We start from the raw sequence: 13,774 nt of genomic DNA, 5'->3' as shown, positions 1-13,774 counted from the left end.
TTGGACTTGTATTCAAATTCACAATTTAATGACATTCTCTCTTTAACTCAAGCTTCTCCTCCAAATTGTAAATATACGCTGCATGCCTGCTTGTGAAAACTGAAAACCCCTAACTGAATGGCAACATAAGCAATGGTAAATTACATTCAATAGTATATTCAAATTTACAAAAACTTGCGATAGTCACTCCACAAGTATAAGTGCTTGTAGGGTGTAGGAAGCAAAGGCCAAGGTTCAAGTCTCCAAGAGAGAGTTTCACACACGTATACACTTAGAATATGCTAGAGTAGAATTTTATCTTGTATATAAAAAAATTTACAAAATTTTAATAAGATCACAAGTTTTTTGTGAATATAAGATTGCAAAATACTTTTAGTCTTATATCTATTTATTTATTTGATTTGTTCGAGTTATTTGTAATTTTTTTTGGTTGTATATTATAACAATCTCTTGTTTGATTAATTTTTTTTTATACCCTTCCATATTACAGGGAACTCGAGCTTGGTAAGCTCAAGTACCGTAGAAGAAAAAAAAAAGAGCATTACACTCAAGTTTTGTATTTACAAAGAAATTGAGCTTGGTAAGCTCGAGTATTTTGTTGCATGGAACTCGAGTTTACCAAGCTCGAGTTCCATGTGGCATTTTTTCAATAAAAAAATCCATGTCAACACAAGTTTTTTTATGAAACTTGAGTATTTAAAACTCGATTTACACAACAAACTCAAGTTTCATGAACTCGAGTTTCAAAAAAGTGGTATATTGCTACATATTTTGCAAACAGTGGTATGTTACTAATAATTTCTGCGAAAAGTGGTGAATGGACAATTTGGCCGATTAATAAGTATATAATCTATTAAAATATTTAGATTTCAATTTTTTTGTATCTTAAAATTATACACAAAATATGCGAATTGGTATTGATGATTGTGTAGTGCAATTCTCTGAAATTACAAAAGAGTGATCCTCTTATTCAATCTCCTGAAAATATTTGTTGATTGGAATTGTAGTAATGTGATTTTGATTCAAACACAAAATATCCTTCAATTTGGTAGAGGGATGGATCGAAGATTGTTGAAACGGAATTTCAATGAATCTCTGGCTATGAGCTTGTTAGAAATCCTTTGTTCTTCGCGTTCTTCGTGTTCTTCGTGTGTTCTTCGTCTTTGAAGGTTTATGGTGGAAGTTCTTCGGGGCTTTAGAGGCTTGAATCCGTAATGCTTCACTGATTTGTAATTTGTTGATGTTTTTCGAACCTTTGAGCTTGATTCCCGTAAACTTTAGGATCTAGGTAGATAGTTTGGATGATTCTGTTTCGAATGTTCTTCGATTTTGGGGTTGAAATTCTTGAAGGCTTTGAGGCTTGATTCTTGCAGAGCTTTTTTAATTCTGAATCTTCGTCTCTGATGCTGCTTGTACTCCAGATGGCTTGGTCCCCTAAATGCCTTAGAAAGGCTTCTATTTATAGGAGTTTAGAGGTGGGTGAGCGACACGTGGCGGAGTCTGATTGGTGACACATGTCACAGCCTAATTGGTCCACTTATGTCATCGCTTACACGCGCTGGATTGCTTGTGTCATCACTTACACGTACGAGGCTGCTTGTGTCATCGCTTATACGTGCTGATGTGTGATTAGTTTTTGCATGACACTTGACAAATTTCTGTTGGTTTCTAAGTAGTGATAGCAAAACCTAGTAGCAATACGTGGTGCTTTGTAATTGGTTGTATTTTATGAACTTGGTAGTGTGACGTGTCAACTTGTGATAGGTCGGGAATTTTCCCTCTCTACAGCATGTTAGAATGATAAAAATGTGTAATCTAATTGTTTGATTTCACATACATTTCTTATCTCTCTCTTAGTTTCAAATAATAGCGTGGACACCCCAGGAAATGTCTTAAGTTTTTCTACTTTTTAATTGAAAATTATTTTATTTGTTTTGATTTTGAAACATTATGGGAAATACTGAAAATATTAAAGAAACTTTTGGAAAATTGAAGTCTTCTCTTATTTTGTTATTCTTTTTGTAGAAAAATAAAATGACAATGTAATAAAAACTAAATTATTTTAAGGGTTCCAATTTTTTTCAGAGGGTACCGAGTTAACTCTTATATTTTTGGGGACTCACTCTTTATTTGGGGTGTCTAATATTTAAAAATACATGATAATTTTTTTTTAGAAAAATAAGGGGGGCCCTTTGTCTTGCTAGATAGATGGTAATTTTTAGAAAAATATTAAGGATAAAATGAAAATTAAAAATTTATTATTAAAAAAAAAAAAAAAAAAAAAAAAAAACCTTTCCCACTTGAAATCGAGGAAGTGACACAAAAGCTTTGGAGGGGTAAGACAGACCATAGCCAGTAATATATAATATGAAATACGGTTGTTCTTCATTCCGATCGAAATTTAAACGGTCTTTGTAAAAAAGAGGCGTAAAAAAGGGGAAATGAAAAAACCATGTCGTGTTAGGTAGATGATAGGATATAATTAGTAATTTTTAGAAAATATCAAGGATAAAAATGAAAAAAAAATTAAAAAATTAACCCAAACCTGTGTTATAGGTAGATGATATGATATAGTTAGTAATTTTAGAAAATATTAAGGATAAAAAAATTATTAAAAAAAAAAAAAAAAAAAAAAACCCAAACCTGTCCCACTTGAAATGGATGAAGTGAAATAAAAATTTTGGATGGGTTAAGATAGATCCCTAGTTAGTAATGTATTGGATGAATTAAATATGTATGGAATGAAATATGTTTTGTTTCATTTTGATCAAAATTTAAACAATCTTTGTAAAATAGTCATAAAAAAGTGAAAAGAAAACTAAAGCCAAAAATAGGTGTATCTACGTGTATATTACGAATTGGAAGAAAAAATTTGAGATTAAAAGAACAGTTATATATGTTAAGCTGTTTTGTTATTATATTTTAATTTAGTAGTATACTTATATTATGTAATATAATATTATAAGATGCAATAAAAAATTCAACTAATTTACAGTTTAATAAATTTAACATATATTTTTCTTCACATTTTAATTGTTAAGTGAATGAAGAAGTTGATTTTTTTTTTTTTTTTTTATAATGAAGTAGACGATGTTTAGTATATTCTTTCATGCACTTAATTAATTAACCCAAAAAAAGAGTGTATATATTTTCTTATGTTATATATTTTAATTTCATATGATTTTATTTTTAATTTAGTATATAGATTATAGGGGGGAAATTACTTTCCTCTCTCTATTTTTTAGTTAAATCTAATAGAATCACAATGATTACAAATGCAATCCTTGACATTTTTTCTCCTTGTGATTTACAATTAATGATTTCTTCGAAGGATTCCGTTAGATTTAATTGAGAAAGTAACAAATTTAGAGTATTTGCTCATTTTCAAAAATAATGGGAGAAATTGTGAATTATCCCAAATGGAGGAAAGTGTTCCCCCCCCCCCCCCCCCCCCCCCCCCCCCGCGCCCAGATTATAGAAAAATCTTAATAATAGATGAAAAAAAATCAAGATTATGGTAAAAATGTGAAAATGTTGATGTTTAACATAAATAACAAAACATGGAACCAAAATTATTCATTTTGATAATTTAATTGCTATATATAATAACACATTTTAACAAATGAATAATTATACTCTAGAAAAAAGTATTGAAGTTTAGTTAAGTTGGAGCATTTTTGTACAAGTATTGGAAAACGCTTAATGGGTGTTTAATAGGTCTAATTATAAATAAATAAAGCATATATTTTCCAGAATTTTTTTTTTTGTTTTATACAATAAATGGGAGTTTAATTAAAAATACACAGGTACATATAATATATGGTATAATATGACAGTATATATACATTACTAATTATGGATAAATATAAAATCTCATCCAAATTGGGTAGTATAATTAAATAAAAGGAAAACAAAGTCTGACCAAATAGAGTTTATAATTAAATAAATATAAAATCTCATCCAAAAAGAGTTTTTTTTTTTTTTTTTTTTTTTTTAACTCTCCTCTCATCCTCTCCCAACCAAACAAAGTGTGACCAAAAACAAAAATATATAAATAAAAGGAAAAAGAGTAGTCGTGGATCTAAAATTTAGGCATAAAAATAAAGGGGCCCAATTAGTATCAAGCCCAAATGTTTATGGTCCGCGAATGTAAAAGGACCTAATTACAGGTATGAATAAACCAAAAAAACAAAAAAGAAGAAAAACCAATGAGTAACATGGCATCAAACTCAAATATTCAGGAATACTTACAATAACAAAGCAATGAGTAGCCACATGTAAAAGCATATGTTAAGTGAATTAAAAGATTACCGAAATCAATCAAACACGATGGAGCTGCTGGAGATTCTGGGAAGTTGACACCGCAGCTGAGCTTCAGTGAGGATATGGGTATGGCGGTTAATTAAGGCTTGCGTTATAATGAATGATGTACGGACCAGGGCCCTGGGGCCTGGCCTGGCAGTCTAATACATCACCCTGCCCTCATCGGACCTTTAGCATCGGTTCGAACACCTCAGGGCCCCATCTAGGTCCAAAAACTAAAGTGAGGCTGAACTGTCTTGGATCCCCAAAGCAAGCCCCATCTGATCATCTTTAACCTGGTCAGGGGTATCGTTGTTCAAAGATACCCTATACTCAGCTGCCCAGTGGAACCTTAGAAAATATCGCTGCCGAGCAGGCTTTTAGAGGTGGGAATTAGTTCCAATGCCACTACCACCCTTCCCGACAGAACGTCCACTTAAAGGCGATGTAGCACTAGTAGGGGGGAGTAATCATAACATCTCCACTTATCCAAAACTATAAATAAGAGGATTAAGGGAGAAGTAGGGGTTGGCAATTCTAAAGAGAATAGTGAGAGAAAAGAACAACAATTCTAAGAAAGAGAGATAGTGACTCTGTGAGGTAAAGAGAAGAGTTTAAGGAAACAGGAGTGTGCGTCTCCGAGTGTAGGACCACCCATAGTAGGAAACCCAAAGCCCACTATACAAATAGATTGTGAGCCTGAGTAGAGGTTGGGCCCAATAGCCATATTTTGGGTACGCACAAATGAGTTTTGTATTTCAGAGGAGAATAGTTCAATTGCAATGGTGGATTATATATATTACATAGTTGTAGCTGTCTCAGTAGATTAACTACGTATGTTATAATCCACCATAAACCTCGCCAACAAGTATGCATCACTTAAATTTAAAAAAAATTATCAATAATTGTACAGGTAGAATAACTCAACTATAAATTCTAAGAACAATAATAAAATAGCAATTAAGAAATACCAACATTTTTTTTTTTTAAGAGAGTTTCAATTTATGGCGTTCACTCCTGATGATTGCTCTTTATCATCATACCAAGATACCAATTGGTTTTGGATATAGGCATGAATTGAATTCCAAATCTCTTATTCAACTATTAGAGAATTTATTAATTGAGCTAACTAAAACTCACAAAAAATGCCAACTTGAATGAAGTTATTAGTTATTACCCAGTTATTTCTTCCTATCATGAATCTTGATGAAAGAAAATATATAAATGGTTAATATAAAATTCTTTGATCATGGACTTTTTTGTTATTGTTAGTGTGTGTGTGCGTGAGGGTGATGAAGGATAGTACTAGTAGTATCCTCTTCCTAGTTAGTTCAACAAAGGCCTGGGCTCACATGGCTTGGATGAAAAGAGAAAAATGAATGAGGGACAATTGAGCAAGACATGGTGTTTGACAAAAGCCCAAACCTGAGTAGCAAAACAATTTGTTTAAAGGTACATTAGGGCCTAATTTAAGGGTTGACATGTGTCTTTAGTGTAATTGTTAATAAACTATATTAAGAAAGTTTGAACATCACTTTCAAGTAATCTGCAATATTGCTTTGTTCATGCGGTAAGAAAGTTCTTGCTTGAGGAGTACTGAATATCACTGGAGTCGAATAATTTGATCTGGAAGGCTTTTTTCATGTGGTAAGATCTTCATCGCTTGTTTAGTAGACAAACAAGTTATGAAATAAATCACTGAATTAGAATAAAGTTTTCTGGAATATTGCTTTCTTTATGTGGATATAAGAAATTCCATGCATATATTTTGCGTGGACAAAGAAAGTAATGAAGTAAATTAAAGTAGCATCAAGTGATCTGGAATATTGCTTTCTCCAACTGGATAAAAAGCAATATGCTGTGCTTGAATTAAAGCCAATGATGCCGGACAATATCAAATTAGGATAAAGAGGAAAATTGAACCCAAAAAAAAAAGAGATAAAACCTTAAAAAAAACAGCATTTAGAGGCTTGCCTGAAATGAGCACCAAGCAAAGAATTCAGGCATCATAAACAGAGGCGGCTCTACAGCCAACTTAGGGGTTCAAATGAACCCCTGACGTGGCCAAAAAAAACAAAAATTATATATAAAATTTTACAATTTTTTTTTTTTTGTTTCGGTCCTTAAAATAAAATTTTGAATACCCTAACAATAAATTTTGTTTAATCCTAGTTGAAATAAACTTGAATATGATCATTTTAGTATTATTTTCACAATATTATTTTCACAATAATTTAATAATAAAGGTTAAGCGGCAAGTTTTAATTGGATTTTATCTAAACCCACAAATTATATCATTTTTTTTACATATCTTTAACAACTTGCCACTTAGAATTTATTGTGAAAGTATTGTATCAGTAGTTGTACACTTAAAATTGCTACTTTGATTTTAAAACTAAATAAATAAATACAAATTCTCCCCAAATCTGGCTTACTTTGCAATTGGCTGGGGAATGAAATTATTTTCCCTGTACTTTTTTTCTTCATTAGCAAAAAATTACACCACACACAAAAATTACAATATTATTGATTCCCTAGAAAAAAAATACTGGAGCCGTCATAAATATTTTTTTCTTTTTTTCTTTTTTAAGCCACGCTATGTGCTAGGCGAGCATTTTGTCAATCACATTGGTATTTTTTATCATTGAAATGACATGAATCAAACAAAACCTTGTTGAATACCCAAGCACCAAAAGAGTTTATTCAGGAAAAAAAAAAAAAAAGGTTTTCTCTTCTTTTTTTTTTTCAAAGAAAATACTAAGGACAAAAAAGTAAATACGCAATTTTTATTAATATTATCATGTAGTAAGTTATGAATAGTTGAGGTAAAATAATAGGTCTATATCTTTACCAATTACAACTTATTGATGAGTTATAATAAAGTTGTAAACTTTTTTTTTTATTCTTTTTTTTATGGGTTTTTTTATTCCTTTTATATAAAAAAAATATATATATATTATTGCATTGATCACTACTTTTTCTTGTAGGGAAAAGAAAAAGGTTCCATATCAGTGTAGAGAGCGCTATGCCGCTATCAAAGCACTATGATGATGGTGGCCCGTTGTTTTGACTTGTGCTGGCCTCGTCATGCAATTTATTGAACAACAAATTATGATTAGTATAAAATAATTTTCACATGATATCATTTATTAACGTCATTTCTATTATACATCAATCAAAATCACTATTTCAAAATGTGAAATTTGTTTTGTCATCAAACTTAATGGAATTATTTATACAAGAACTTTAGAACATGTAAGATTCTACTGGAAGATAGTCAATTTTTATGAAACTTAAGATGGTAACATAGATGTCTGAACAGAAAGAGTGCACACTATTATCTCAATATGAGTCTTCCTCATTACTTGTCTGCATCAAGTGGAGTTTATCATATATTTGGAGCCTAGTCAACACCCCCCCCCCCCCTCCCTTTTCTGCCGCACAAGCAATCACAAAGAAAGTATAGTTCAGATATTACGCACTTGAAAAAAAAAAAAAAAAAAGGCTGCATTTGAGCTACCACAGAAGCAAAATTGCGAATCATGATGAGGCATGCAGGTACTTATAGTAGTTTTTCGGGAGCACCTTGCTTCTCGGTTTATATTATAGAATTATCATCGACTTTACCAACATTAAAGTTTTGTATTTCTTACATTATTGGTGTACTTGAAATTTGTTGATTATTGTGATTACTCTGATTAGTTGTACTAAAATGTTTGAATGGATTTTCACATTTAATAATGCATATAAATTTTTAACCAGTTGTTGGCAGTATGATCTTAGTGAAGAAAAGGATGATGACGGAGGCGTGGATGATTCCTCAAAGTTGGAGGGAACTTTGGCAGGAATGGGAGCTACGAGGAATGATCATACTTAGCCTCACTATCCAAATAGTTCTTGTCATTCTGGGCAATCGCAGAAAGTATATTGCTGGAATCTGGATAAGATTTATTGTTTGGTCAGCCTACTTACTTGGTGACTCCATAGCTGCAATGGCGGCTGGCATGCTCTCAAATAATATAGGAGAAACTGACAAGGGTGGTCTTCTTGATGCAAAGTATGAACTCACAGCATTTTGGGCACCTCTTATGCTGTTGCACTTAGGTGGTACCGATGCCATTACTGCTTACTCCTTGGAAGACAATGAGTTATGGAAAAGGCAGTTGTTTGGAGTAGCCACTCAAGCAATGGCGACATTTTACATCTTGCTTATGGCCTGGACAGGCTCTCATATGTCCTTCCTCTTTATTGTGATGTTCTCTGTTGGGCTTGTCAAGTATTGTGAAAGAGTGTGGGTTTTATACTCGGCAAGTGAAAACACATTTAGAGACTCCATTCCGGATATCACCACTAATGTAATCAAAATAATGGAGGAATGCAAACTGAAGGAGCTAGAGGGATACCACAAGGTACTTGAGGTTCAAGTGCTTGAGGTTCATGAACGGGATTTTTCAACCGATACTTCATCAATTATATCATCCGTTCCTAACGCAAAATAATTACTTGTTGTTTGTAGTTTACTTGAGATGGTTAAGCGCCTCTTTGCAGATTTCATACTTGGCTTACAGGAACGGGATGTAAGCAGGGCAATCTTCAACAACAATGATATGACTGACAAAAAGGCTTTTGAGGTTATTGAGATTGAACTCAAGCTTATATTCGATTTGCTTTACACCAAGGCAAAGGCAGTCTACACTTTTTGGGGCATTGCTCGACGAATCATTGGAATCCTTCTCACCTTGATTGTATTGGTGATTATTTTGTTGCATGAGATGGTGATATCAAAGAAAAAATACCACAGCTACGCCAAGATTGATTTTACCATAACTTTGGTTTTGTTGGCAGTCGCTGTTCTTGTGGATTTATGGGCAATTGTGGAACTAGCTTTTGCCGACCAAACCACTCTTTGGTTAATTAAGAACAAGAAAACCACCCTCCTAAGAGCCATCAATAGTATTTTACAACTTGGTTGGCTCAAAAAAAAATCTAAAACATACAGGTGGTCAAATTCCATTGGTCAAATCAATCTGCTGAGATTTGCCTTACAAAAGCCCCTGCCCTGCCTTCCAATCCTGAAGCTATTATGCGTTGATGAAATACTAGAGATATTCCAAAATGAGACTCGTGAAGGAATCTGGGAAACCAATTTAAAAGGTCTAGTTTTCGTTGAGTGTAGAGATTGGATAAAACTTAGAGGCAATGAAACAAATCCTGAAGAATTTCATGGCTTAAGGGGAGGTCGCACGCTTAAAAAGTTTGGTCGTAATGATATTGATTGGAGTGTGAAGTTGGAGATGGACCAAAGCATCCTTGTCTGGCACCTTGTTACTGATATTTGTTGTCATGAAGACAAATACGCAAGGGCATGGCCGGGGTATCATAGAGATTGCACGTCCCTGTCAAGATATATGCTTTATCTTCTAGTCAAGCATCCTTACATGTTACCAATTGGGTCAGCACACATCAAGTTTCGGGACATTTATCTGGGACTTAGGGAACTCATGGAAGAACAGCTTTCCAAACCAGTTAAGCAAGAGGAAGCTTTGGATATGTCAAAAAATATGACAGCCAAGGACTTACTTACTGTCAACGATGGGGACAAAAGTATTTTGGTGATATTCTATGCGTGTAAGCTTAAGTCTGCATTAAATACAAATGCAAATGACACATGGGAAATAATTAGGAAAGTTTGGCTGGAAATGATGTGCCATGTTGCTAGCTATTGTGACAGAAAATACCATGCTCAGCAGCTGAGACGAGGAGGGGAATTTGTCACACATGTTTGGCTTCTTATGGCACATTTTGGCTTAACGGATCAATTCCAGACACGACGTAATCCTACAATAGGTGAGGTGGTTCTATGGTAGACTAAAATTTTACTCAATAAATTATGCAGGTAAATAAATTTAGGGGGACATCCAATTTTATATTTAACTAGCTTATAACTCCATGCATATGCATTGATATACTTAAAAATATATAATAAGATGCATAATATAATTCCTATATATATAATTTAAATACTATTGATATTCATTTTATATTTTGTTAACTCTTTAAAAAAATTTGTAATGATATTATTAGGTATAAAATGTAAATTATACATGTTTTTTTTTTTTTTTAATTATTGTGAAGCACTTTTTTTTTTTTTACGATGTATTTAATCTAGACTTTTTGGTTTTTGTATTTAATAACTCACTTAGATAAATATTTATGATGTGGTCCCACATTTGATTCTAAAATTAAGAAATAAAATTCTTTAAGAATAAATAATTTATGACATATGGCGCAAAATTGAAACTCTAATTTGGAATTCTAATTTGAGTTTCTCTCAGCTTCACCTATTATTATATATATAGATTTCATAACATGTGTTGAAATAGTCAACTGAGTGGTAAACATTTTGTGTCTATCACTTTTTTTTCCACAATTCATAATAAACCATCTCAACAAGTTGTGAAATTAGAAGTAAAATTGGACGTACTCATAGTATGTACTATCCTCTTGATGATTTACATTTGCCCTTTAATTAGTTACTTCTCACTTGCTTCAAATCTGCTTTGTCTTCTCACAATCGTTGTAGTAAGATCTTTGGCACAATATTAATTGCAATGAATGATTTAAATGTCAATTGAAATTCCTATAGGATGTCAATACCCACTTGTTGAGCTCCTACCATGTGGCGCTCTAATATTGCATTTAGCCTTTTTAATCTCTTCTCATTAAGTTATTTTTACTGTTACTCAAAAAATCACGTTAACTTCTTTTACTATTATCTAAACTAATGTTTAACCCGCACAATGCGCAGGATCATTTTACATATTAATGAACTTTATTTAATAACGTAGTATATTTAAGCATAGTGTAAAATACCTAAAACTATATACATTGGAGTACTTCCTCATGGGCTATGACTTGTACCGGCCATCTCAATTAAGTATCAGCCCAAGGAGTCCTTTGAGTCCATCTTGCATTGCCTCGGAACTTCTCTCACCCAAAAGTAAAAGGAAGTCTATATTGTCATTCAAATAATTTTTCATCAGTGACAAACAAATTGTGATAATAAGAACAATAATTGATGGTGACTTTGCTTTTTTCAAGTTTTAAAGTATCTCTTTTTCTTGGCACATTATTTAATTGTATACCATAGTTGCTTATGCAAGAGACTTGTTAGGTAAGCTGGATTGTCATACTTTTTTTAAGTTTGGGAATTTCTGGTTGGTTCATACGTGGAGGGGAAGTGGGCTTACATTGTATGTCTCCATTTTTACTGTGCTTTGTTTAATAAGTATTATATTAGACACTTTCAAAATCAAGTGTGTCTAATATAAATTGCAGCTTCATGGTAAAGCAATAAACCAAACATAAGGATGATCAACACATACACACCCTAAGAGCGTTCACATCAATTGGTTGGATAATATGAACTTATCATGAAAGAATAGCTGCAAGGCTATCATAGCAATAGAAATTTCACAAACTATAAACAAAAAATTAATGAAAAGATATTAAGATGATGCCCACTAAAAAGATATAATGCATCTCAAGTCCACTATTCCAAAAAAGCTGCGCAATGTACAAACTTCCACATGTCACAACTAAACCAATTCATAATCCTTCACTAAAATTCATGGCAATATGTACAAAGATACAATAACTTAACAATATATTTAGTTTACTCTTCTTTAAAAAAAAAAAAAAAAAAAATTAACAATACAATGAAATGAAATGCATTGAAATTCATAGGGTAATCTAGTGCGTCCATTTGTTTATCTTGCTTGTAAGAGTATGTTATTTATAAAATACATTGAGATCATTAGACTTCAATTTTTTTTCTTCTTTGATGCAATTTGCTTAGTACCCTTTCGATGTTTTTGAAGCATTTGGAGCGGCATACTTTTATTATCAATTTCTTCAACTTTTGTAGTTACAGCAGCAATTAATCATTTAATTGAGGTCTTTCGACAGATGTTTGTCCTATTTCTATTTTTTGACTGGCAATTGACTTGCCCTTCCATGATTTCCTTACAATTTCCTCTTTGTGTCCTACAATAATTTGCACTTTTATTAAATGTTGTTTGAAATAATGAAAGATTATATGCATGTTACTTAAAATTTAGAGTGCTTTCATTGTACTATACTGACTTTGATGGTGTCATACAAAAATTTAAAATCATATAGCAAGTAAAGTGGAGTGTATGCTTCAATTTCAATGAACAATATATAAAGCATATTGGTGATACCATGTAAAGAGTAGTTATGAATCCTATGGCACTTAGGTGTGATAAATATACTGGAAATAGATTTCAACTTTATTATTACCTGATGTCTTTCAACTTTATGTGAGATTTCTGTTTCCAAAATCTTCAAAACGGTATAATTTTCTCTTCCATATTTCAAATTATATTCATCAAGATGCAATTGGAAGAAATATTCATTGCCAATTATCCTCTGAATCTCTCTTGGTAGGACATTATCATCCAATTTCAAGTTCTATATAAACAAAGAGTCATACAATTAGCAATTAACACATAAATTAGAGAATGATGCACTATTCAAAGGATTATATATAATAAATTATCCAATATGTTTGTCACTGACTGGGTACGGGTGCAACAAACACATGCATGTAAAAAATTTTGGGTATGAGAGAATATTAAATGCAATAGAAGTTGTTTGTCCCTTCTACACGAAGGAGAGTTCTATTTTGGGTTTGTCTTGTTTATGTTTTTGTCTTTCTATGGATATCAAGTGTATCCATGGAGCTTGTGGGGTATATTTGTTGGGGGGATGGGGAAACTTTTTTCTTTTTGTGAGGAGTCTACTACTTTTTCGACATCGACTAATATGGAGGAATTCAGCCATACAGTTGGATACGGTTTTTACACCTGAACTTATTGTGCCTGGTTTTTATGAAAGGAATTTTCCACTCACACGGAAAGCCTTTTGTGATGCAAGGTGGAAATCAGCAGCAAGGGAACCAAATACGAAGGTCGGTCAGGTAGCAGAGTTTCAGGCAGACATCTGCAAGCTATGGTTACAGAGCAAAGGCACTCTGACTCTGGAACACCAGCAATTCTACTCTTCATTGAAGGCAATTCCAGACCCGACGCATGATATAGCGGTTGTTTATGTGCCAGGATTCTATGTGAATAAGAAACCTTGGACAAGGAAAGTGTTTCACACGGTAAGAATGGCCTCGAAAGTGACAGGTAAAGAAGCGTTGGACGGTGAACCGGAGAAGGTTCAGGCAAGCAGGGAATCTGAAGGAGACCGAGCAATAACTGTAACCGTTGGGCACGTTACAGCAGTTAGTGAATTGAGAGAGGCGTTACACATGGTTCCAGTCATTCATTCGGATCAGAATTCTTTGCCAGGCCAGCTATCTCAAGTTGAGTCCCATAATTCAAGGAAATCGTGTACTAATGAGGGTGTAACGGATTTGGAGGAGGATTTATTTCCTATCTAGTTA

General features: G+C 32.9%; 2 protein-coding genes across 2 annotated transcripts; both read left to right on the top strand.

The window, feature by feature from the left end:
• The first annotated feature begins 7,797 nt into the window (after nt 1-7,797).
• Nucleotides 7,798-9,098, top strand: LOC115982803. The gene is made up of 2 exons (XM_031105522.1): nt 7,798-7,860; nt 8,065-9,098. The coding sequence occupies exons 1-2, from the start codon at nt 7,845-7,847 to the stop codon at nt 8,799-8,801; spliced, it is 753 nt and encodes a 250-aa protein (XP_030961382.1). The 5' UTR covers nt 7,798-7,844; the 3' UTR covers nt 8,802-9,098.
• Nucleotides 8,829-10,169, top strand: LOC115980603. Its single transcript, XM_031102834.1, has one exon. It carries the CDS (start codon nt 8,829-8,831, stop codon nt 10,167-10,169), a length of 1,341 nt encoding a protein of 446 aa, XP_030958694.1.
• Nucleotides 10,170-13,774: the final 3,605 nt, after the last annotated feature.

The sequence above is a fragment of the Quercus lobata genome, chromosome 3 (genome assembly GCF_001633185.2).
Source record: "Quercus lobata isolate SW786 chromosome 3, ValleyOak3.0 Primary Assembly, whole genome shotgun sequence".
Taxonomy (NCBI): Eukaryota; Viridiplantae; Streptophyta; class Magnoliopsida; order Fagales; family Fagaceae; genus Quercus; species Quercus lobata.
The sequence above is the reverse complement of the archived record's forward strand: the minus strand, read 5'-3'. Positions and strand labels throughout refer to the sequence as shown.